Here is a 24,478-nt window from a genome sequence, read left to right as displayed (position 1 = left end):
CGAGCGTGGATACCCCCGGTCTGGTGTGCTGCACCACTGCCCCGCAAAGAGCAGCGCTCATGCTCTCCTTTGCCAGCTGTCCATCGTAGTGCCAGCACTATCTACCCGCCCTCTGCATCGTAATTTTGGATGCGGCTGCCATTGGCTCCTTGCTCAGCCCAATGTAAGGTGTCACTGTCCGAGTCCACGTTGCGACTAATAGACTGCGACCACATCGTGGCCAGCATGGGAGTCATGAAAGAAAAGCATAGCTGCATATTGATCCGCAGCACGGCCGGACAACGCATTGCTGAGGCGAACGAGATTAATTGGCGACAGCCCGCACAAATCCCGGAACGTTAGGATTCGTGACCACCTCAGGTTCGCTACTCCAGAACTCTTTTCCCTCTGCCACAGCCCAATTCGTCAGCCACACACGCACAGCACCCGAATTGACCTGCGCTCTTGTGGCTTTCTGACCTGCGAGCCATATCGTTCTGCACTGCTGCCTGTACCCTACCCATTCTTCCTGCACGATAAGCCAAGGCGTTGCAGGGTCTGACTTGTAAATCCCTCCACCTCCGCCTGCGCTCGCCGCTCAACTATCCCAGCCAAACACCCTCAAATCACACTTCCATAATGATACAGTCGACGAACTCCCTCTTCCATACCTTAAGATCCAAACACGTCCGACGGACATTACTTCCTTAAGATTAAGATCAGCAAAAAGTTCGCCTCACCAAATCGTTGTTACCCACGCTTCCACAATTGGCTCGGAGCCATCCAACCAGCCTGACGCAACCACAACAGCGCATGAATACCTTGTACAGCGCCGACGCCATGGAGACACTCGACCTGCCACCGGCCGCCTTCTTCAATCGCCATCCCAATTCGCCGCCAATGACACCTGCTGGCGCTCGTTCGCAGATCCGCTCTGCGCCCACGACGAGACACACATCTCCTATCTCCAAGCGCATGGGCATGTCGCACTTGGCTCAGACGCCACCACTGGAATACATTGAACCGACTGGACATGGTCACCAGTTCAGGTTCACGCGACCACAGTCGCTCAACCTCTCCTCACGGCCGTCCAGCATATCAGGGCGGGTCCAGCCAACCACACCGCAAGACTCGGAAAGTGAGTTCGCCTCTGATGAGGACAGTGAGGTAGAGGAGATACGTCCGATGCGACGTACGGAGAAAGCATACTTTGTCCTCGAAGAGCTAGAGAGCGACCCTGGCTACGACAGCGACATAGAGATCGTCAGGCCGGACCACTTCGAAGATGCGAAAAGCGAGATTGGCTCTAAAGGAAAGAATGAAGTGTACGAAAGACTTAAAGAGCTGGATCTCGACCAGGACTCCTCGGATGAAGAAGAGCAAGAGCGAAGATATCGACAAAAGAAAAAGCGATGGAGCGCCGGCGTCTTCAAGCGTAGCCATAGTCAGAGTGTCGAGGGCGATAGCAGCTACTCGGACAACGACCCAGCCGACGACAACAACATTCAGGCGCGCCGTCTGCGCCGTCGGGTCCGGGGGGCCTTCGACAGGAGGGGGTCGCTCATCTTCCAGGATCCTGGGTACTCAAACACCAACAACATTCTGGAGGTCGATGAGCCCATTGAGGGGATGGTTCCGCATACCAGAGGGCCACCGTCGATCCCCAGCGACGATGCTTTCACACTGGATGAGATGCCGTTCTGGAAACACGGCGAGATTATGGATTTCTCTGTCTTCGAGTCCGATTTCTAAATGAGTTACGATGATCTTGAAAATGTCTTTGATGTATTTCTTTTCTATTTGTTCCCTCGTCATTAGCATCAGCGAGCGATATGTGGCGTTTGTGTGTTGGTTAGCTAGATCGATTACCCCTTGTGTGCAATTCCATCTATCTTTACTCGTACCATTGCTCATCATTTCTATGAATGAGCACGCTGGCGCTCGTCTATTCCAATCTAGTCGGTGAGTTGTTGGTACCTGAGGAGAAGTTTGCGCCTAAAATCCGTTTGACTCTATTTATGGGACGCTGACGAATTTGTGGTCCTCGCTCAACACCACAGTCTCGGACGCGACTAACTACGAATGCGCAACTTAGACACGCTCACACTCGACCCTGGCAACTGCGATACTGTTCCTTACGAACGCTGGAATACTCGATAAAATGAGTGTTTCAGCAAGGTCACGATGAATACGGTCTGCCTTGTCCAGGACCCGAGGAGCCGCTCGAACTCATGTTATCGTGGCATTGGTACAACGATTACATGGGGAAGAACCTGAACCGCTGGGCTCTGCCTCGCGGCCCATACTCCGCCCAGATGTCTACACCACGCCCTGCAGGTTCCAAGACACAATTTTGTCCTTAAATCTCAATAGGAGGCCTAACTCCATACTAAGACAACCAACACAGAGCAATGATCACGAACTTCAAAATGGACTTGCTGATGTACAGGAATACCTTTCTCTTTACAAAGCACCCTGCCAAGGTCACGTCTTACCCGCTTCACAGCAAAGGCTCGATGCACCGCCTCATTGTGTTTCTGTGCCGCACGCTACCCATAAGCGCTTGACTCCACAAGGCTGACGTCTACCAAACATTGTTTCAAGTGTGTCCAAACGGCCAATCGGCTTGCCTAGCTACGTGAGATCTGGTGAAAGGTCCAGATGTCTCCCAGATTAAGCTTATTGTTAGTCGCTGACTGTACACTTGTACAGCCCGGAGGCATCACGCTTCTTCGGATGGCGCCATCTCCGGATCGTGAATATCAACACTTCGCCCGTAAGATGAGATACAGCCACAAGACGAAAGATGTATAAAGACAGCAGTGAGGTTCGTTTTTGGAAGAATCATCCCCTTGCCTACCAACCACAAAACCAAACTACCAATTCCAGTTTCTCTATCTCCTTATTTCGTTCGACATATTTCCAGCAATCTTCTACTTCCCCACTCAGTAATCATGGTTGCCATCACTCAATTCATCGTTGCTGGTGTCGTGGCCGTGGCCGTCCAGGCCCTCCCTTCCATGCCCACATACTCAACAGCCGTCTCTGCAACTGCACGCTTCAAGAAGCTGCTCACTGAGGGCGGCGCAGGCCAGACTCTGCTCACTGGCGACGCACTGAAGAAGGAAATCGTCTTCCCGTTCAAGCCCAAGGCCAACTCCACAACTGCCAAAGGCGGTGTTGCCGTTGCTGCTGTAAGTTGCCTTCGCACAACTCGGAAGTAACCAGTCATTAACAAGCTACATAGAACATCGACTCCTTCCCCATCCTCAATGGGCTCGGAATCTCCAACACTCTCGGCTTCATGGAGCCCTGCGGCATCAACACCCCGCACGTGCATCCTCGCGCAACCGAATTCCTCACGCTCGTCACAGACACCAAGCTCCGATTCGGCTACGTCCTAGAAAACGGCCTCGTCGCCGCCGGTCAGAACCCCGAAATTGCCGGTACACTTCAACAATTCGAGGGCACCGTATTCCCCCAAGGCTCAATCCACTTCCAATTCAACGACGGCTGCGAATCGGCCGTCTTTGTAGCTGGCCTAAACTCCGAGGACCCTGGCACCAACCAGATTGCGCAGGGCTTCTTTGCGCTTAACAAGGATGTAGTCAATGCTACGCTTGGATTCCCCAAGGAGATCAATGGCAAGAATATTGAGGAGTTTCGCAAGATGATTCCAGCCAACTTGGCGCAAGATATTGATGGTTGCTTGGCCAAGTGCAACAAGAAGCCAGCTGGGAAGTAGGGGTTGAAAGGTGTGGAGGATATGTGGACACGACATTTTGATTCTATTCTTAGCATAGCGATGGCCTTTGGTAATCTTCTTGGTGGTAGCATTTTGGATTTGGAGTAGTTTTATTTGGTTTTGCATTTGCATTAGACGTTCTGCATTTTGGGGGAACAGTAGTCGCTTATATCAACTTCTACTCATACATGCACGTTCATTAATCCATACTATTTTTTCTGAAGTAGAGTAATGAATCAGCATACAGCACTATCAAAGCTCACGAGACCATCTCTATGTGATGAAGAGAGTGCACAGCTGTCTAGCGAGTGACCCCAAGCTCATTATCTACGCTGCAGTATGATGTTCCTTACACTGTAAAGTTCACTGCGCATAGTGGTGAAAAGCTATTTTGATGATCAAGACGCGTCCTACCATCTGAAGGCTGCGGTGACGCTAAAAAAGGTACTGCAAGGGTCCAGCCGCAACTGGCCCCACGTTGGACTCATCCAGCGCCAAAACATTCCAACACGCAAGTGTGTCCCAGCCGAGCTCAGCACAGAAGGAGGAGTCATAGCTTTCTACTGGCAACGACTGCGCCTTTTTCCTAATCCTTCTCTTTTCCCTTTTTTCTCCACCCTCAATTGTTCGCAGTCGCATACCCCGCTACCCCACCATGGCGGACACGGTCGCGATCCAAGACGAGATCGCGCAGCTGGAGGAGAAGCTCGCGGACGTGCAAACACAGCTGAAGGATGCAAAGTCAAGACTGGAAAAGGCGCAGGCAAAGGACTTTGCGGGCTCGGAACTGTCTTACGACGACAAGATGGCGCTCATCAAGGTCAACTTGCAGGAAGTGCTGAATCCCGAGATCATGGAGGAGGCGCTGAAGAAGAATGGCCATTTGAAGGTTTACTGGGGCACTGCGACGACGGGTCGGCCACATTGTGGATATGTATGTTGTCTGCTGGAAGGGTACGGGAGTGGTGTATGCTAACTGTTTCTTTTAGTTCGTTCCTATTCTCAAGATCGCACAATTCCTCTCTGCCGGCTGCCACGTCAAGGTCCTCCTCGCTGATATCCATGGCTTCCTCGACAACCTGAAAGCCCCCATCGAGCTCGTCAAGTACCGCGCGGAATACTACCGCTACACCATCCGCGCACTGCTCAAGGCCGTGAATGTCCCGATCGAGAAGCTCGAGTTCGTGCTGGGATCGAGCTTTGAATTATCGCCAGACTACATGATGGACATGCTGCGACTAGCATCAACAACGAGCGAACGAGACGCGAAGAAGGCGGGTGCGGAAGTCGTCAAGCAGACAGAGAACGCGCCACTGAGTGGTCTCCTCTACCCGCTCATGCAAGCTCTGGACGAGCAGTACCTCGACGTAGACGTCCAATTCGGCGGCGTCGACCAGCGCAAGATCTTCGCCCTCGCAAAGGAAGCGCTCCCCAAGCTCGGCTACAAGGAACGCGCCCATCTGATGAACCCCATGGTCCCTGGTCTCCAGGGCGGCAAGATGAGCGCTTCAGACCCGGACTCGAAAATCGACGTCCTCGACAACGCTGACGCAGTAAAGCGGAAACTCAAAAAGGCACACGCCGTCCCCAAGGTCGTAGAGGACAACGGCATCCTCTCCTTCGTCGAATACGTCCTCCTCCCCGCCGGCCGCCTCAAGCACGGCGAGCCCAAATTCGTCGTCGAGCGCCGCGACGCCGAGCCCCTCGAATACAGCAGCATCGCACAAATGAAGGAAGACTACGCCAAGGACATATTAGCGCCCCAAGACCTCAAGCCTGCGGTTACCAAGGCGCTCAACGAGCTGCTCGAACCCGTCCAGAAGGAGTTCCAGGCGACGCCCGAGTGGCAGGAGATTGAGCAGAAGGCTTACCCGCCGCCGCCGGCAGAGAAGAAGAAGGAGAAAAAGAAAAAGGACAAGGGCGCGTTTCATCCCAGTGCGAAGAAGGTCGAGGCGAAGCCAGACGGGCATGTTGAGGGCCAGGATAAGGCGAGTGTGGACGTGGGCACAGAGAGCGGGGAGAAGGTCATTGAGAACCTGACGTTGGAGGAGAAGAAATAAACGCCATGTCTCGACATGTCGATATGCATATACCAAGGATCGTTGCTAGACATGAATATGAAATGGTGAAATACTCATTGGAATCACTCTATGGTATCATCCCAATCCAGAACCCCGTTCCGAAGGAGATACGACAGCCCAAGCATAGGAATATCAACATACCCACCGTGGACGTCACAATCATCGCCCGTCCCTAGTCATCGTCATCATAGTAAATCTTCACCTTCTCCGCATACTCCCTAATGTTCGAATGAATCGTCTCCTCAATTAGTTCGCCCCGTCCGCCCGCAACCTGCAGAATCAAATCATTCAGACTCGACCGGCCCAGGATATCCACATGATCCGCTGTGCACAGCATTAGCATCCATACACACACTCTCCCCCTCTCTTTCTCTCAGGGAAGATTGGTATCATCTCGGACTCACCAGTATTAGGCCCACCCCTAGGATTAAACCGATCCGGCTCATGCTTCATCTCAAACGTCGTAATCTTGACGCCTGCGGGATTGTACCTTTTCTGCTTCCACCCTTTGGCGCACATGTACCCGCTACTCAGCAAATTGACCGTGCCGTCCCCCTCGCCCATAACAACGCCATGATCCACAGGCCCCTCCGGCGTCTCCGCCCCGCTGATAAACCCCGTGTCTAGCGTGACGTTGAGCCCGGAGAATGGCTCGTCGTCATTGCGATAGTAGTACGCGCGCTCCGTCTCCTTGCCAATGCCGTAGAAGCAGTAGATTTTAAACTTGGGGGCGAGAGGGAGACGCGTTTCGAGGGGGTTGAGCCATTTCGCGGGGATGAGTTGGTTGTCTTCGACTTGTTTCTTGGTGTGCGCGACGCCGTGGGAGAAGGACGAGAGGACCATATCCTTGTACCACTGTTCGCTGTTTTTGAAGAGGTAAGGGATACTGTCTTCCATGGTGAGGTTCTTGGCCGTGAGCGTGGAATTGTGGTCGCGGAAGCGCACAAAGTTTCCGTAGCTGACGTTTTGCCCGGGCAGGTCGTCGGGCGCCCATGTTGCGTTGCCCCAGACGGCGTTGCCGCCCATGGGCAGCATGGAGCTGAGGCCTGGCATGGCGCGGAAGATCTCGGCGCGTTCGTAGCGCGAGAGGAATTTCTCAAGGCCGTAGACTGCGAAGGCGTTGAGTTGGGCCGTGTCTTTCATTTCGCCGGAAAGCACGGCGGGGAGGTCTTTGGGGGTGCCTAGCATGCAGCCGCTGATGTTGATCCAGGAGTCAATGTAGGCATCGACCCAGCCTGGTCCCCCGTTGCCATAGCCTTCGGCTTCGACCCAATGGAGGAAGTAGTATAGAACCTGCGAGCCCATAGAATGCGATAGCAACACGACTTTCTTGTTGGAGACGCGCACGGCGACTTCGATATGCGACTTTAGGCGGGTAAAGTATTGATCGCGGATCTCATAGTTCATATAAGACATGCGCCAGTCGTAAGCTGCAGTAAAAGCATTTCCAGGGTCGTACCCGATAGTAGCGAGGTTCTCGAGGATCTTGTTCCAGATCCAGTATCCCGTGATGAAGAAGTCTGCCGCGTCAAAGCCTTGGGCTGCGCGTAGCTTTATTCCAGGCGGATCAAGTCCCGTGTTTTTGTCCAGCATAATGTGTCGTTTCCAGCTTGCTTTATCCAGCACCAAGGCGCGCATCATGCTCCACGAGCCCCATAATCGCTTGCGGAAGTATTGCCTCGAGCCCTCTTCTGTACCCCACGATTCGAGTCCTGTCGAGATGACACCAGGGATCATGATGACAGGGTGGTGTGCCTTGATGCCTTGACTGCTCGCGTGTAGGCCCACGGCGAAGGAGTCGTAGTTCACTGCATCGCGTTCTTGTTTCTACTGAGTGCAGGAGATCAGCACTCGTCTCATGGCGGTACGGCGCTTCTGAATGCTGTCCAGGCTTACCTGTAACTGCTGAGCATTGCTCACGAAGCTCGCAGGCAATGCGTCGAGGATACTATCCAGATTCATGCCCTCCAAGCTCTTCAAGTCAATCATCTCATTGTTGCTCGCGAAGAAGCCTGCGACCACCAGCCCAAACAGCCCACCAAGCCCGAAGATCCACGCATTCTTCCGCTTGCTCTTACCCTTCTTCTTGAGTGTGTGTAGCTGCTCAGCCGTGATCACCCGCAAATGCGACGGACGGGGCTGGCCGGGTGATGGCGAGGGTTCGCGGGATTCTATGGGCGAGTCGGGGGTAAGATTTGCGCCGCCGAAGCGACGGCGTAGAAACGACATGTACAGCTGACGTTTACTGCTTCTAGAAAATAAGAATACTGTCGCGGTGGTGAAAGGTCCTTCGATGCGCAATCACAAGCCAAAAACCGCGACCTGCGGAACTTCACAGACATGTGACGGAATGACAGCGATCGGCACTAACGTGCCCGTGCGCGACGCGATCAGAGTCGCGTAACGATTACTAAACACTAAAACGCAAGAATAATACTATACTTTAACACGCTATAACTTTATAACTATAAATCTAATCTAAGCTATAATTAAAGTAATTAATTTGCGTAAACTAAGAGAAAATTTTATATATAGCAAAGTTGCGCGCTAGTATAATATTTATAGAGTTACTTTATCTTACTAATATAAAAGTCTTTAGCTACCTTAAGAGGTTAAAAACTCTAGCTAATAAAAGCTTACCCTATAATAAGAGTTAGAGCTTATATAATATATTAAAAACTTAATAAAGAAAGAGCTTCTACTTATAAGAGAGATAATATAAAATTTTGCCTTATATATAGCTAAGAAGAGAGTTAGCAAGAGCTAAGTTATGCGCTTTATCTACTGCTATAAGATCTATCTTATCTCTTAATAGACTTAACCTATAGACTGCATACGTTATATAGCTAATTCTAAAGTAAAGTATACTTATTACTTTAAGCTGCTATACTTAAAGATTACCTAATATAACGTAGAAACGCGTTATATATATAATATAGATAAAAAGAGGTTTATAATTAGAGTAATTAATAGAGCAAAATAAGTATTTAGTAGACGCATATATAAGAAGAAAGAGATTATTTATGCTACTTAGAATAGATTATATAAGTAGATAACTATTATAGCAATAGTCTATGCAGACAGCTTAGCATTGCTCTTAGGCCTTATTTTTAGTACTGCTTCTAGAGTAATATAATTATCTTAAGTAAAGAATATTAACTCTAGTAAGCATAAGATATTTATTACTATAACTCTATTAGGTTAGAGCAATAATAACGTTAGTATAGCCTAGCTTAAATAAGTGTTTAATTAGTATACTAAGAAGAAAGCAGGACGCTTATAGAGACTACTTATTTTAGATAGCTATAGGAGCTATATAACTATAGATTTTATTAAGTATTATAGCTATAATTATATCTTATTACTTATATTTCTCTCTTATTTAACTTATATATTGCAGCTACTTAATATAGTTATATTTTAGCTACTTTCTAACGCCTATTTATAGAAGCTTACTTACTACATTTAACGTAGCTAAGAGCTAGTACTAATAAGAAAAGATAACTTCTTCTTTCTATTCTAGCGTGCCTAGATAAATAGCTTTAAGAAGAAGACTATTCTTAAGTCTTTTAAAGCAATAGGCATCTTACTAGCTAACGCTAACGTTATTCTCTAGAGATTTAAGAAGTAAATACTATAAAGAGAAGAAGATAAGAGAGATAATTATATAAATAGCTAGCAAGAATCTAAGCATTTACTGCATTTTATAGTAAAGAATAATATAGGAGAAGCAGCTTAAAAGCTTTATCTTAATTTTTATTATCTCTATATTAAAAATAAGCTACTATACTATAAAAATAAGAGTCTATAGAACGCTTTTATTACTAAAAAGAAGCATAAAAAGAGCTATGCTCTTACTCTATAGAAGAGCTAAGAGTACTATAGAGAAGTAGTATTATAGTCTTCTTAAAAGGTTAAAGATGCTTGCATATAAGAGCACTGCTATAAGAAGAATAAGATAGAGAAGAAACTCTAGAAATTAAAGCTTAAGAAGCTCTATAAGTCTGCTAAGCTTCTTAAAAAATAAGAAGCTAAGAAGAGATACGTAGCGTAGAAGAAAGCTAAAGTAGTAAGAGAGAAGAAGAAAGCTAAGAAATAGGCTAAATATAAGCGTTAAAAATAGTAGCGTAACGCTAAGAAAGCTATATAATTATTCTAAAGAGATAAGCGCAAAGCCTTATAAGCAGTCTTCTCTAAGAAGAAGCGTTAGAAACGCGTTAGAGATACTGCAGGTAGTATTTAAGTTCTACCTACTCTATCTTCTCTACTACTCTAGGTAATATTACGTAGCTGCAACGTTAAGCTTCTAAGTAAATTTAAATAGTATAAAATAATTATAAGGTCTTATTTACTAAACTACTAAGAAATCTTATAATAATAGCTATCGTACGCGTTATTATAGCCTTATTTTTAAGATAATCTATATAGTGTTCAGTAATTATTACGCGACTCCGATCGCGTCGCGCACAGGCACGTTAGGATCTGGCTGCGAGCACGTTTTTGCCAAGCCGGGGGTGTCTCCGCAGCTTCCCGTCGTCCACATTCCGAGGGTCGGAACTGCGTGACTCTTTGTGTGCACGAAGCTTGTTGTTTTCGACAACATGGCTGAGCCAGGCGCGGAGAAGTCTGTATCACCGTCCGAGCTTCAATATGTCCAATACGAGCCTTCGAAGGAAGAGCAACACCTCCCCTCCATTCGCCAACTGATCTCCAAAGACCTTTCCGAACCCTACAGTATCTATGTGTACCGCTACTTCTTGTACCAATGGGGTGACCTATGCTACATGGTAGACACTCTTCCTATCAATTCTCGAACACGCTCTAACGTCTTTCCTCTCTCTAGGCTCTCGACCCAACCTCATCATCCCTTATCGGCGTGATAATATGCAAACTCGAACCCCACCGCAGCGGCACTTTTCGTGGCTACATCGCTATGCTCGCTGTCCAAGAAGCCCACCGCGGGCAGGGAATCGCCTCTAAACTTGTCCAGATGGCTATCGAAGCTATGACCGCGCGGGACGCAGACGAAGTCGTGCTAGAAACAGAAGTCACCAACACCGCGAGCTTGAAGCTGTATGAGCGGCTGGGCTTCTTGAGGAGCAAAAGGCTGCATCGGTATTATCTAAATGGCAATGCGGCGTTCCGGTTGATACTGTATCTGAAAGAGGGGACTGCACTGAAGAGACCGGTCATGGGTGGGGACATGGGGCCGGAGACGCAGCAGTTGGATAGGATGGAAGAGGCTGGAATGATAAGCTGAGCGGGGCAGTGCTACCGCTCAGACTTCAAGGAGTATTCATAAAGCCGAATCTGGCTGGAACGAACCGTTTGAGACTGCTATCATGGGAAACGTGACAGTGCTCAGCGGAGTGGGGACCGATCGTACGAGTCGAAAAGCGTGCGGCATGCTATAATACATGCAATATAGCAAGGCACGACGGAGGGGATATTCCGAGCCACATGGAGGACTTGAAATCATTCCAAATTAAGCTATCTCAGCTAGCTATGTTGAGGAGACTACATGAGCCACTGTGCCACCATAATGTGGCATGTGTGGAATAGCTTCAATCTTCGATAACAGTCACCGAACATGCAGAGAGATCAACTCAACATGCCGGTGACTGGCATTGAGGACCGGAAAAGAAATCTAGTGCATGAGACCTGTGGTAATTCGCGTTAGGCATGTTGGCATGACCACATTTGCCTGAGGCGTTTCTCAAATATCCATGATCCAGAATCGTTTGTCGGTCCACGCGACGCCCCGTCTGAGGGCGTCACGTAGAGGCATGAAGACGACCGTGCGAATACCATGGAGATCCTGGAGCAGAGCGCAGGGCCGATGATGCCTAACCCACGCGGACGAGCACATTCTGCAGGCCCTGCTCTCTTGTGAAAGTCCTGAAGGCCTGTGTCCATCGATTAGGTACCGCAGGATGCAAGTGTTGTTGTTTGGTTTCATGGTGGCCCAAATCTTTGCGTTGGTGTCGTTGAGATACTTCTTCATCTCCGTGAATAAGAACATTGCCAGCGCATATGGGATTTTATCATCCTTGAGCAAGTCTGCAGAGTTGTAGCTGCCTGGATGACTGGCACCAACCCAGAGTGCGATTGGGCAGTTTTCGATGAATACTTGCGTTTTGAGCTCCCTGCTAGGTCCAGTGGCTGGAGCTATATTTGAGCGAGTGGCCCATAGACTGTCGCTCGGAGCCTCGATCTTCACCGTTGGCCGCCGAACGTAATCAGTCGACCCAAGCAGACTGTCGACACTAGATCGATCGACCCTGGCCGGTGTAGTGTCGACTGCCTCCTTGCTCTCGCCCCGGCTCTCGATGAGCTCGGATACTTGGTCTCGAATGAACCTCACGCGCTGCCTATGCTCTGGATCATTGTCTTCCGTTGAACTCATCGCTTCATTACGCTTGTTACTGTAGCTGACTGGTGAGCGGCCAAGATCCGGCGGTGTGTACGGGCGAAAAGCATTGGTAGGATCAGCACTGCTAGCAGCCAGCGTAGACTCTACCAGGGCCGAAGCACGTCCAATGTCAACTCGTGGACGCTTCGTATAGATGACTTGGGCATTCAATTCATGCTTCCGCTTCCTTGATGCATCCGGATCGTAGTCTTCGGATGATCTGTCGGTACGAGAACGACCCAACGGCATGTTGTTTGCGTTGTCAGCTTTGGTGGATAGACTGCGGACCGGAGGCTTCTCTTTGGGTTCGTATAAGTCACGATCAGGGTCACCGTGATCAGGCTCTGATGTAAGCAGCCGAGCTCGCGCGGCGTTAATAACACCCAACTCATTTGATAGGATAGTACTGCCTGTCAAGCTGGGAAGTGTCGAGTATTGCTTCTGGATTATATTCAAGGGCAAAGCTTTGGTTGGGGCTGAATCAGCTGCTGAGTTCTTCTTGGACGCACAGCGCGTTTTCTTCTTCCAAGTTGAGATTGCACCTGAGACGTTTGTGGGAGGAAATTTTCCATCACGGCCTGCCTCGACCGAAGTGAAGGCCTGTTGCAGTCTGTCGTACTTTGCAGCCTTAGCCCTCAGTCCATTGGGGCCATCGATGATGCGCTCTAGCTTAGCAAGCGCTTGCTGTTCCGAGAGCAAATTTTTGCTGTCAGTGACAAGCTGGTCGAGGCCTTGTAAGCCGCCCAACTCATGCAGGCGGCGGCGGATTGTAGCGGTACTCTCTACAAGTTGCCAAATGTCCTCGAGACTTCCCACTTGTTCGATGAGGGCTTGAACAGATTGCACCAGGAAGGATGCAACTTCTGGTCCACCTGCGTCTTGTATGACAGGTCTGAGAACATCGACCTCAAGAGCCTTCGCTCGGAGACCCTCATAGCCAGCCTCAGCGTGAAGCTGGTCGAGGCCTATATCCGGCTCTTCGTGACTTGCCGAGCCATGAATGATGTCTCTGTAGGCCGTGGCCAGCTGCTTAAGCTTGCGGTGTTGATTCAAGAGCCCGCGATAACGCTCGTCAAGTGCGTCGTACTCATACGTTGACAGCTCGAGTTGTTCTGTCGGGTATGAGTGGATGCTTTGGTAATTTAGTTGTGGTACTCACCGTGTAGTTTTGATTCATCACTCAGCTGCGTGGCGTCCTCATCGAAACCATGCAAGGCGGGACAGTCTTCGATCAGTGGAGGAGACGAAGAATAGGCGACTAGTCGTGGTCTTACATTGGAGTCGCCTTCATAGATCTCGCCCTCCTCCAGCTTGATTGGGATGGAAGCAGGCGGGGCCTCATGCAGTGATTCGCAATCGTATTCGACCTTGATAGGTGGTGACTCCAGCTTACACATCAGAGGAGGCATGTCGTCGTCCATGGTTGCAATGCAACTCTGCTTGTGTGACTGGGTGTGTGCGTGTTTCGGTTGAGTCAGACGCAGATGTGACAGAAGAAGGAAGTTTCGGTGTTGTTGTGATGACGACTTCGTTGTTGAGGGCTGTCGCGTGGCAACCACAACGAGGGAGGAAGGAGCGGGTCTCGCACCCACGACATATCCTCACGAGTACATCGCATCTCGAACGGTGGGTTTCTAGGCTGAAGGATGTAATCGAGATTAGGTTGATCTTATGCCCGTATGCGCTTCCACAGTACGGCGCATCGAGATCAGCAAGACCTACAATTACCCTCTTTCATGTGACCTGCGGATCCGCAATACCTTCTCTATTGTCCAAATCGCATGTTAGTATGCTCTTAGATTGTGCCGTCGCCTCACACGGGTGAAAACTCTGCCAGGGCTTCTCCAGATTCGTCACTGAACCACCCTATACTAGGTTTTCAGTCTGTGGGTGCGCGACTTGTGATAATCGAAGCGCCTGCACATGGCAATCCTTCGTGCTTAGGATTGCACCTTTCCCCCAGATAGAGCTCCTTGATGACTGAGAAAGCGTGTCTAAATCCCGGTCTTTCGTTTCGAGGGCGTGCAATCCCTGCAGCCAGCGTGCGAAACGGAGGATGACAGGCTTGGTGAGGGGCAGACAGGCGCACATCAAACCCGCAGAGGATTCGATGGAAGTAAGGACTATATCGAGAAAGTTTGTATACACAAGCTTGAAGGAGTGGTTGTCATTAGCGAGGAATATTGACCCTCGTGCGAGAGATACACTGGCGGCGCTGTGGGAAGTTAGCCTAGAACTCTTATCACGATATAGGTGGTTTACAATAGGCCAATACAAAAGATCGAGAGAAGAGCGATCTTTTGCTTCTTCTGCAACTTCATGCTTGTAATTCTCGCTGCCGGCAGCGCTACAAGTAGCAGATCCGATGTCCCATCTGGTCAAGAAGAACCCATAGTTAGCAGGCGTCATGCCCAAAAGGATCTCAGAGGCAGTGTAGTGAAGGCAGTGCTTTTGTTCACTGTACTAGATAGAGTTTCCACTTACTGTTCATGTGTTAGCAAACCGGTATTAGAAGTAACATTCGTAGCCACACTCACCTGACAATGCCTGTTGTGGATACTGCCAATCGTTCAAATGCTCCAATAGACGTTATTCCGCTTTCTTGAAGAGCCAACAGTACGAAACAGATAAGAGTCCACAGCAGAACAAAGACTAGAAGCAACCACCAGCACCATCGGAGCCACTGATCATACATGGTAAAAGTGCGTCGATAGAAGAAGAGAATCGAAAGCTTTATGAAAGTGATAGCGAGAACATAGAGAATGGTCATTGCAAGAATTGTCATGTGAAGCAAATGGCGATCCTTCTCACTCAAGGTCGTGAGATGTTGCAAATCTGGCATCCTTACAGCGATAAAGAGAAAGCCGGTAATGAGAAACGCAAGATTGCAGACCTAAGCCATTAGTTAACAAGCCTGGAGGTTGCAAGGCACCTTACAAAAGCTATGTAGCAGATGTAGTCGTCCGTCTCGGTCTTTGCTTTCATTAATCTTCGCGATGCTGTTCTCGCGACCACAACGCCTGTCGTCAAAACTATGCAGATGGCTTGTATAGCATACGCTGATGCGCTATAAGTCGCTGGCGAAGAGTTGTTGGCGCCCATAGCTTATGTCGTTCATCGTAGCCAGAGTGAGAACAACGAAGGGTGAGAAAACGAAAGAAAGTTTCAATCTCACCTACCATAAGACCGCGTAGGTTATAGTCGTGCCCGCCCCCAAACCATGAACAGGCAGAATCATAGTAGGTGGCTGTGCATGCGTAAGCACACCCCGGACTACCGAACGACTGTCAGCGTCTTACTCTTACCTCAAAAGTGACCCAATCAAAAGCCACTTCCGCTTTCGAACCTGAGCTTCGGCTGTAATAAACTGGTTATTGGATAAGCTGTCCTGAGGACGTAGCGGTGCAATGAGAGCGCTCCTTGGCGTTGCAGAGTTTGCCCTAAGTCTGGGACGCCTAGAATTGGGCCTACATCTAGGTCACCTACTAGACTTTCTGTTAATGAAGTTTCTTTATGCGACTGTCCCTAGTTGTCTCAATATTTTATTTTAGCTTCGCTAATCCCCCTCTTAGGAAATGTAAGGCTACGTGGGCGCACGCGAGGTGAAGCCTCATGCGGCACAGCCTGTACTATATATACTGTTCTATTCATGATGATCAACAATCGTTGATCACTCTCACCTTTTTGGTTACATGGCACAGTGGAATAGAGCTGCGTCTTGGCAGTTAAAGAATTCTCTAAGAATTTATCTTATTTTATGCTATAATATATTCTTCTACTACTATGTCTCTCTACTTACTTAGCGTCTCCTTACAAGTAGGTATATAGAATAAAGAGTCTGCAGCACTTTATTTAATCGCGAGATTTAGATTATTCTAAACTTGTAAAGCAGGGTACTACTAAAAACTAATGCAGTCCTAATATCTTCAAGGCTGGTCATTTGGGAACATCTCCGTTATAACGAAAGAGAACCTGCTATTAAATATGAATCCTCCAACCTCGCAAAGATCCCCCTGTGCTTCAAAATCAAGCAGCAGTGATTGGAGTTAGAGTAGCTGGGCTGGTGCGAACCTGGAAGCAGCTGCTCGGGATAGGGCCGTTGCAACCCACTTTGGTTTCTCCGGACAAGGTGACACTGCTTGCAATCAGTACGAGATAAATGCTAGAACAAGGAATTTACGTACTCTGAGTTGTGGTAGATGGTGAAGGTGTATTGGTCATAACCAGGACGACCGGAGATTTCGAAAGAGTATGCCAGATCGGAGCATACGTATTTGATAGATGGAACCTCTACGTCGGATGCTGCGCAGCGGACAGAACCGGATGGCGTGGCCAGGTCGAAGCTAACACCGAGAATAGTATCCCAGTTGTCGTTGCCATTGCTATCCTTGCGCGCAAACTGGGTGTTCGAGACGGTGACTTGCTCATCGGCTGTCCTGGCCTCCATAGGGGCTCCTGCAACGAGGGTAGCAGCGCCGAGGGCAAGAACAGTGAAGACTTGGGAAAGCATTTTGAATTAGAGTGGGATCGGAATTAAACGATTGATGGAAATTGAATCGAGCAGTAGAGTGAAGTTGTTGTAGTGGGTTGTGAGGTGTGATGACGGATAAAGCAGCGACCTTTGATTCCTTATATATGTCTATTCATGTCTCTTTTAATTGACGACAGCCAAAATGAGTGGACAACAGAAACAAGCATCGCCGAAATGAGTGCATAACAGAAACAAGCATTGCCGATGAGAGTCTAGTTTGTTTCTGGTGTGTCTTATGCGTACCCTTGAACTAAATTGCCTAAAGGAGGACGTGAAGCGCAGAAGGTCCGTGCTTGAAAAAAACGATTGTATTGAGGCTATATATAACGTGTCGATGTAACGTCACATCCGGCCGAAAGAGTCGTGGGTACCTTCACACTTTCCTTAAATAAGACACTGCGCGTGCAGTTTAGTTATTGCCCGCGTTCCACATCCTGGCTTCCAATGAGACTAGTCACGTCACTGCGACAGTGCAAACCTAGTGTAAAGGTTCGGAGACAATATTGCGTTCATTCTCGGTTCCGGAATCGCGCAAGAGCGGCTCCTGTAATGTTTGCCTCGGTCGGAGGCCCCAGTCTCGCCTGAGGCGATTGTACAAATTTGATAAGTATTGGTTTGAAGTGATCGGAAAAGAACTTTAAACCCCAGCTACACGACGAGAGAACGTCTCCAACATGGACGAGACTGTCATTATGCTTAGTATGCTAAATTCTGTTAAAGTGCTTGTTGGTAAAGACACGCTTGTATAGGTGCGCGCGTCAAGCGTACCATAATAACTACTGTTGAATGTATTTCCGCGGACGCAAGGTGCTCTCCAACATTTGAGCTCGGCTTCGTCTAGCATTCAGAAGATCAGACAATTTAATAGCCACGTGTAAGAACGTGGTCGCTATATAGGGTTGTTCTCTAGCTAGTCGGCTAATAAACTGCGATAGCCCTTTTTAAGGGTACCTTTCCGGCACGAGGAACACTACACGAACGCTATAAGTCGGATTAAAGTTCGCGCGAAAATGGATTATTTGCCGGTCTAGTGATTGAGGGTGAGCTAGACCTGAGCGTCCTGAGGTGTGGCGGTGCAGGCTGATCGAAGGGTGAGCTGCTTACAACACGGACGTATTGTTGCTTAGAGATGGCCGATACAGTGCTGACCTAACCGGGAAGTGTAGACAGGTTAGTTTCGACCGACCACTCGCACAAATGCGAGCAGTAAGCTCTGACTCGTTGAGCGCATGGCGCCGTTCTCCAGAAGGATTACTCGTTCCCCGGTGATCGAACGGTCTGCCATGTAGCAAGAGCGGTGTGCGATTCGCTGCTTACATTGATGCATATAAGGCACATGCAGGTTGAGGCGTTGCGTCCTCCATCAAGGTTCGTCGGATGCGCCTTCGTTACACAACTTCACCTCTCGTCAGCACACTCTCCCCAGACATCTACGTTGCCAAGGATCTGGGAGCCATGACACTATGGCGCTCTCCGATTAGGTACTTCGAGCAACGATACTTCACCTCTGAACGTTCAAATGCAATGTAGAAGCATGGGACTGAAATCGGGTTGTGAAGATGCTCTAAGTCGCGTCGAAGCAAGTGTGCTAGCCTGAATTGAAGTCAACATACAAAAACCGCAGTGTGAGGTGTGGCAGTTCTACAAACAGACTATGGTGGAAGTACCAGGACATCGGAGTCGCTTTCTTAATCCATCCTTCCCACATGCTGGGGTTCCGCGTCCCCATGTCGGAGTCCTCTCAAGCAGGCCAGAAATAAGCCCCGACCTGTCCACCAAAACTATCAGCGCACATATCGAATGTAAGACTCATGGTTAAAGGCATTTCCAATCGTGTTGATTGTAGAAAAAAACTCATTACACGCCAACGCCTAATATTCTTGTGCCAGATCCGTTCCCAAGGTATCATATATCCAACATGCAATCATTACACCATTAACGTCAAATATAGAACACTTATGCCGCTGCTTGGACAACCTTGAAGCCCTCGGATACCATCTTCTGGATCTCTTCGTCCTTGTGCTGCAGAAGACCAAGCGTGTATGCGACCTCGTCCCATTGCCTCTCATTCTCCGCCCTTGGCAGCCTGGCAGCGAGCTTGCTTGACAGCTGCTTGGCGTGTTTGTCCTGCATGGAGTCAGTATATTGCATCTCAGGTATTCTTGGTTTGCAAAACGACATACCTTTTCAATAAAGCCAGCCAGAAACTTGATGATCCTCTTGAAAGCATCGTGGTCGAGCGCCGAGTCTGCACTGAGCACACTGAACATGTCGACGAACTGATTGTAAACAGCATTGTCCTTGGTGGAGAGCTCACTGAAAAACATGCGCGCCATGTCCGCAATTTTCTTGTCGCTGTCCTCAAGACACTTGGCCATCTCACCCAGCTGACCCTTGACCTTGACCTGTCCAGCAAGAATCAAGAATGTCAAGGTCATCAGGCACGTACGCTTGACGCTTGGGTCGCCGTCGTTGAGGCGGCGGTACAGGAAGTCGGTGTTCTCATCGATGAGGTGATTGAAGCATACAGCCATGTCACCCAACGCGACAACGAGATTGCTTCGCACAACAGCGTCCTGACTTCGCTCGAGAATGGTGAGAAGAAGGCCAAGATTGTTCTCGCAGTACTCTGAGCTCACACACATAAGCTTAGCAAGACACAACGCTGCTTGAGCTTGTAGCGTAGGATGGTTGTACGATGTGTTGTTCGAACAGATATCTGCCACTAACGGACCAAAGTTGGCGAGAAGTGACTGGGGGCCGAACAGTAACTCTCGCTCACGAATATGAGCAATGGCTTCGGTGAAGTCATCTTCCGTAGTTCCGGCCATGAGGTCGAGCTCGTCTGCAGCCTCTTCTGGTGCCGGAGTTGGCTCTTTTGCAGCCCCCCGCTTGCGACCTTTCTTCAGAGGTGTGGGTTCTGGGGCCGGCGTCATCGATTTGCGAGGCGCGGGCGCAGACTTCTTGTCCTTCTCTGCTTTGCGACGTTTGAATTCAAGCTCGCAAAGTTCAAGATGCACAATCTGCTTGATGGCAATATGACCAACAACGAACAACAGTTGTGAAAGTGCCAAAGCCGAGTTCTGCTTTTTGGATGGGGCCTCCTCTTCTGCTACTTCTTCTTGTACCACATCATCTGCGTCTGTGGGCGTTGGCATCTGACTTGGCTCTTCGGCGCTCGAACTCGTAGTTGGACGTGATCGTGGTCGGGTCTGCGAGGCAAATACCCGCTTTGTCACGCGCCGTACGATCTCGGAACAAATGACATCTGGATGCTTTGAGAGCACATAAATGGCGCCGATGGCCTGCTCTGCAACTCCATACCACTCCTTGCTGTCTGAGACGATCTCAGTCATAGCCGCTAGCCGCACTAAAACCGCGTGGTCATTAGGCAATTTGACGACTTGGGTCGGAGCAGTAGTGGCAGCTTGCTTCCCGGGAGGTGGACTCATGCGACGTATGGCGATACACGTGTATCGAGCCAAACCCAGATCTCGTCTTCCGAGTTCTCCAAGACCGATGCGCAAGCATGTTTCCATCTCTTGTACCACGATATCTGGCGACGAAAGTGCAAGCATACCAATAACGATAATAGCACCTCTGCGCTGGTTCTTTGAGATATCCTTCTTTTGGTACCCATAAACCCTGCCAAAGTTTCTGTATGACGAGCGCATTTGACTAGGCCCTGCTTTCATCATTGTGCTAAGAAGCTGTTCGAGTGACGTGAGCTCAGCAGGAGTCGTACCAAAGGTAAGACTAATCATGCCCTTGGAGATGTAGTTGGCAGTCGCATTGGCATCGAAACCTGGAGGAGCATCAAAGTACAGACCCTTGTAGCATTCGAGCAAGTGAGCTTGGACTCCTTTGCCTTCGTCGCTGTTGCCCTTGGTCCAGATGAGACGAAGCATTCTCCGGATGCCAAGCTTCGCGTTGGAGACCTTGTAGGCATGAATTGTGACGAAGAAGTCCATGGCTTCAATGACTTCGCTCTTGTTCTTTGACGATAGCAATTGTGTGACAATCTCTGCGGCCTCGTCAATAGCCTCTGCGAAGTTGAGCGCCTCGACCAAAAGCTTCCGCAGGTCATGGAGCTTGGCCAATGCCTGTGTAGTCGTTGCATCTTTCTGTGCCTTTTCGATGGCAGCGGCACGTTCTTCTTCAGACATTTCAGATGGGTGCTTTGGTTCGTCCGCGGCATTGTCGGCCTGTGTTGCATCTTGGAGAAGCGATTCATCTACAGTCTGATCGCCTGGTGCACGTTCACGCAGCTCCTCTGGGGGTTGCAGAGCGTTGATTTCCTTTTCCACCTCATCCAATCTCCCTGCCCAAAGTTGTGCAGTGAGAAGACCTCCGTCGAAAGCTGTGTATGGGTGCGTCGAGACTAACTTTCCGAGCAACTTGATCGCATTACGTCGTACGTTGCTGCTCTTGTCTTCGAGACTTCGGGCTGCATGCTCAGCCACCTTCAGCATGCGCTTGGGGTTCTTTTGCCCCAAGTCGCACAGTTTAACGTAAACCTGCATTACTCGGCATCGGCAGTAAGGGTTGATGTCGAGGAAGCGTTCTTCCAAGACGTCGAAGAAGATCCTGATTTGCGCTTTGTGGTTCTCGCTGCGGTCGTCCTGGCTCAGTTTGCTAAGCATGGCAACCAAATTACCACACACTTCGATAAGCGCACATCGTAGCGTGTACGACTCGCTGTCTAGCAAATTGGCGAGCAGCGTCATCTGTTTGATGACAAGATGAGGGGTCAGTTCCGAGATTTTGGTCAAGAAGGTTGATATCGACTTTGGTCCTTTCAAATCTGTTGCACTGAACTCTTTGCTGCTGATGTCCTTCAAAACTTCCTCGGTCAGCTGCGGGTAGTCGTAAGCGTCGGCAAGCGTGAACAGGAATTCTGCCATTGGCTCTGACAAGTGCTCGAAGTATGTGAGGCTTTGGTTGATCGAAGTTTGTGCCGCTATTGCAATGTCAGCAAGAAATTCCCGCAGCGTTCGGACGCAACCCACTGTATGCATGTCCATGGTGCTTGACGGCAATGCAGAGAACCCTAAAGCAGTGGTTTCGGATTGCATTGCTCTTGACCCTGGTCTCGTTCTCAAGTATGTGGTAGACCGGCTTGGTGAAGAGGCTGATAAAGGTGTCCCGCTCCGATGTGGTGACAAATATGCGACCGAGCTTCAGCTTCAGTACTTTGCTCATGCGGTCCAAGGCTGTCTCAAGCTGTGCGGAAGCATCCCAAGTGCCATCTTTGCTCACTCCGGTCTTCGACTTCGCACCCTTACCCCGCCCTCGCGCAGCCGGTGCAGACGCCGACTTCTCGAGCGCGCGTGTTTCGACTGCCGAGATTGTCCATCGTAATAGGAAGCCGTACATCTCCAGGATGTTCTTGTGGTATGGTATGGCATCTTGCTCTTCAGCCTCCAGGTCCGCGTGTATGATGTCGGCTTGTGTCGCAAGTGCGGAGACGATCAGGTCGAGGATTTTGCTGAGTGAGGCGGGTGGTATCTGTGACGAAGATCTAGAGAGTTTGAACAGGTTAGATTGCGGCTGCGACTTCCAAGTCTTGGAATCGATAGGGACGGCGGGCACACACTTGAGTAAGAACTGCAGTGTGTCAAAGACAGAGCTGCGGGTAATCGCATCTGGGCTCTCCGCTACGGCGTCTACAACAGGATTGAGTTCACTGTTGATCAGGCCCAGCGAAGACAGCGATTCCGGGTCATCTTCGCACTCTAGCAGTGCTTGTGCGGCTTCGGGAGTTGGAATCGTCGAGGGATCACTGTCGAACAGCTTGATCGCCTCGTTGATGTCAAAATCCACACGTGCATCCATGATGTGCAGAATCGCTCAAGAGGGAATAACAAGAAGAACAGAAAGATGCGACGAAAGCGCCGTCGAGGGACTGTTTGCTGGTGAAAGTTAGTATCCGATCGCAATGTCGCACAACATGCGCGTCCGTGTGGTGTGTTTGCGGCGGGCAGGGTTGCATTGTTGTTGTTTAGCCCGATTCGGCTAGTACATCCGCAACGCGACTTCCACCGCGGTGCATTCTGGGGTCTGCTACAGCGCCTCTGGGACCTTTCCACTCGACGAACACGACATCATGACTACAGCTAGAGCTCGCGCGTCACTGCGCAATGCAGAGCACATTGACGTGCACGAGGACGACATCAAAGAGGAAGACGCCGAAGAGACACTAGACGAAAGCATGGATCCCCTTGAAGAGAGCGGGCACACGGTGGACAGCAGTGACGAAGAGGTCGAGGATGCCGTGCAGGAAGACATTGCGCGTTTTGAAGAGTCCTTCTCTGGCATCAACAAGCGGTTTCGACTCATTAACCGCATCGGAGAAGGTATGTATCAGATACTTGGTACGCAGTATGCAGGGTAGTGGGGTGGCTCACATGTACTGCAGGAACATTCTCAACCGTGTACAAGGCTGAAGACCTGGAGTACAACAAGTACGACAATGGCTGGGACGTCGACGAACACGAGGAGCGAAAGTGGTCGTCACCAGCTACCCGACGACGCCAGGCCAGACGACCCCACTACGTAGCCATCAAGAAGATCTATGTCACTAGCAGTCCGATACGAATCTTCAATGAGCTCGAATTGCTCTTCGATCTGAGGGGTGCCGACTCAGTATGCCCAATCATCACCGCCTTCCGCCACCTGGACCAGGTTGTCGCCGTTTTGCCCTACTATCAGCACAGCGACTTTCGCGACTACTACCGCGACATGAAGATTTCAGAGATGCGCCTATACTTCCGCAGTCTCATTCTTGCACTGCGGGCTGTACATGCAAAGAAGATCATCCATCGTGATGTCAAGCCAACCAACTTCCTATACAACCCTGCTCTATCGAGGGGCGTCCTAGTCGACTTCGGCCTCGCTGAGCGTGAGGGTACTGATTGGCATCAATGCACATGTCACCTCACAGATGATGACCGCCGCTACAGAATCGCTCACAGCGTATATGCGCAGACTCAGCAATCAGGACACAACACGACCAGCTATCCCAAGAATGATACGCGTAGTAGCCGTCGAGCCAACCGAGCTGGTACCCGTGGTTTCCGTGCGCCGGAAGTTCTTCTCAAATGCACGCAGCAGACCTGCTCAATCGATATGTGGAGCGTCGGCGTGATTCTTCTCACCATGCTGTCACGCCGCTTTCCTTTCTTCCACAGCGCAGACGACATTGATGCGTTACTGGAGATTACAACTATTTTCGGGCGCAAGAAGATGCGAGAGACGTCCATCCTTCACGGGCAGGTCTTTGAGACTAACGTGCCAAGCTACAGCGAGGGCGGCCATACCTTGGAGAAAATCATACTCTGGTGCACCGGACGTACCGGTGACAAGACACAACCAAAGAGGGAGCTTGAGGATGAGGAAAAAGAGGCTGTGCAGTTCCTGTATCGGCTACTGGAGTGCAACCCAAGAAAGCGTATCACTGCCGATGAGGCACTACGCCATCCGTTCATTACAAAAGCGAACGAAGACAGCGAAGCAGACGAGGATATGGTCGACTTGGTCGAAGCGTAACACGACTGATGAGGAATGGGAAACATCGCGGGTCACAAAGAAGCATATGGGCGGCGCATAATCAATTACAAGCATGGAATCGGAGTTTTGGCCATCTAGGGACGGTAGTTCGATGTTATTGCGATACCCTTCACCTTGTATTCTACAACGTACAGCATGCCTTCTAAACATGATACAAGTAC

General features: G+C 49.7%; 10 protein-coding genes across 10 annotated transcripts; 5 read left to right on the top strand and 5 right to left on the bottom strand.

Annotated features, from left to right (window-relative positions):
• Positions 1–819: 819 nt before the first annotated feature.
• SNOG_03084 (hypothetical protein) lies at positions 820–1,731 on the top strand (the record flags this gene model as incomplete). The annotated part of the gene is made up of 1 exon (XM_001793619.1): positions 820–1,731. The coding sequence occupies one exon, from the start codon at positions 820–822 to the stop codon at positions 1,729–1,731; it is 912 nt and encodes a 303-aa protein (XP_001793671.1).
• Positions 1,732–2,933: 1,202 nt separating this feature from the next.
• Positions 2,934–3,724, top strand: SNOG_03083 (hypothetical protein; the record flags this gene model as incomplete). The annotated part of the gene is made up of 2 exons (XM_001793618.1): positions 2,934–3,173; positions 3,227–3,724. 2 exons carry the CDS (start codon positions 2,934–2,936, stop codon positions 3,722–3,724), a joined length of 738 nt encoding a protein of 245 aa, XP_001793670.1.
• A 655-nt stretch (positions 3,725–4,379) lies between these two features.
• SNOG_03082 (hypothetical protein) lies at positions 4,380–5,863 on the top strand (the record flags this gene model as incomplete). Its single annotated transcript, XM_001793617.1, has 2 exons — positions 4,380–4,658; positions 4,714–5,863. The coding sequence occupies 2 exons, from the start codon at positions 4,380–4,382 to the stop codon at positions 5,782–5,784; spliced, it is 1,350 nt and encodes a 449-aa protein (XP_001793669.1). The 3' UTR covers positions 5,785–5,863.
• Positions 5,841–8,034, bottom strand: SNOG_03081 (hypothetical protein; the record flags this gene model as incomplete). The annotated part of the gene is made up of 3 exons (XM_001793616.1): positions 5,841–6,129; positions 6,210–7,632; positions 7,702–8,034. 3 exons carry the CDS (start codon positions 8,032–8,034, stop codon positions 5,978–5,980), a joined length of 1,908 nt encoding a protein of 635 aa, XP_001793668.1. The 3' UTR covers positions 5,841–5,977.
• A 2,372-nt stretch (positions 8,035–10,406) lies between these two features.
• Positions 10,407–11,065, top strand: SNOG_03080 (hypothetical protein; the record flags this gene model as incomplete). The annotated part of the gene is made up of 2 exons (XM_001793615.1): positions 10,407–10,592; positions 10,649–11,065. The coding sequence occupies 2 exons, from the start codon at positions 10,407–10,409 to the stop codon at positions 11,063–11,065; spliced, it is 603 nt and encodes a 200-aa protein (XP_001793667.1).
• A 586-nt stretch (positions 11,066–11,651) lies between these two features.
• On the bottom strand, positions 11,652–13,638 carry SNOG_03079 (hypothetical protein; the record flags this gene model as incomplete). The annotated part of the gene is made up of 3 exons (XM_001793614.1): positions 11,652–11,703; positions 11,733–13,329; positions 13,377–13,638. 3 exons carry the CDS (start codon positions 13,636–13,638, stop codon positions 11,652–11,654), a joined length of 1,911 nt encoding a protein of 636 aa, XP_001793666.1.
• A 392-nt stretch (positions 13,639–14,030) lies between these two features.
• SNOG_03078 (hypothetical protein) lies at positions 14,031–14,912 on the bottom strand (the record flags this gene model as incomplete). Its single annotated transcript, XM_001793613.1, has 4 exons — positions 14,031–14,083; positions 14,170–14,432; positions 14,493–14,680; positions 14,760–14,912. 4 exons carry the CDS (start codon positions 14,910–14,912, stop codon positions 14,031–14,033), a joined length of 657 nt encoding a protein of 218 aa, XP_001793665.1.
• Positions 14,913–16,043: 1,131 nt separating this feature from the next.
• On the bottom strand, positions 16,044–16,824 carry SNOG_03077 (hypothetical protein). Its single transcript, XM_001793612.1, has 2 exons — positions 16,402–16,824; positions 16,044–16,352 (listed from the first exon to the last, which is right to left on the bottom strand). Exons 1-2 carry the CDS (start codon positions 16,725–16,727, stop codon positions 16,244–16,246), a joined length of 435 nt encoding a protein of 144 aa, XP_001793664.1. The 5' UTR covers positions 16,728–16,824; the 3' UTR covers positions 16,044–16,243.
• Positions 16,825–18,704: 1,880 nt separating this feature from the next.
• Positions 18,705–22,583, bottom strand: SNOG_03076 (hypothetical protein; the record flags this gene model as incomplete). Its single annotated transcript, XM_001793611.1, has 3 exons — positions 18,705–18,875; positions 18,932–21,708; positions 21,758–22,583. The coding sequence occupies 3 exons, from the start codon at positions 22,581–22,583 to the stop codon at positions 18,705–18,707; spliced, it is 3,774 nt and encodes a 1,257-aa protein (XP_001793663.1).
• A 271-nt stretch (positions 22,584–22,854) lies between these two features.
• Positions 22,855–24,296, top strand: SNOG_03075 (hypothetical protein; the record flags this gene model as incomplete). Its single annotated transcript, XM_001793610.1, has 2 exons — positions 22,855–23,104; positions 23,167–24,296. 2 exons carry the CDS (start codon positions 22,855–22,857, stop codon positions 24,294–24,296), a joined length of 1,380 nt encoding a protein of 459 aa, XP_001793662.1.
• Between the last annotated feature and the right edge of the window lie 182 nt (positions 24,297–24,478).

This window comes from Parastagonospora nodorum (assembly GCF_000146915.1).
Source record: "Parastagonospora nodorum SN15 chromosome Unknown scaffold_4, whole genome shotgun sequence".
NCBI lineage: Eukaryota > Fungi > Ascomycota > Dothideomycetes > Pleosporales > Phaeosphaeriaceae > Parastagonospora > Parastagonospora nodorum.
This window is presented reverse-complemented; position numbering and strand designations above follow the sequence as displayed.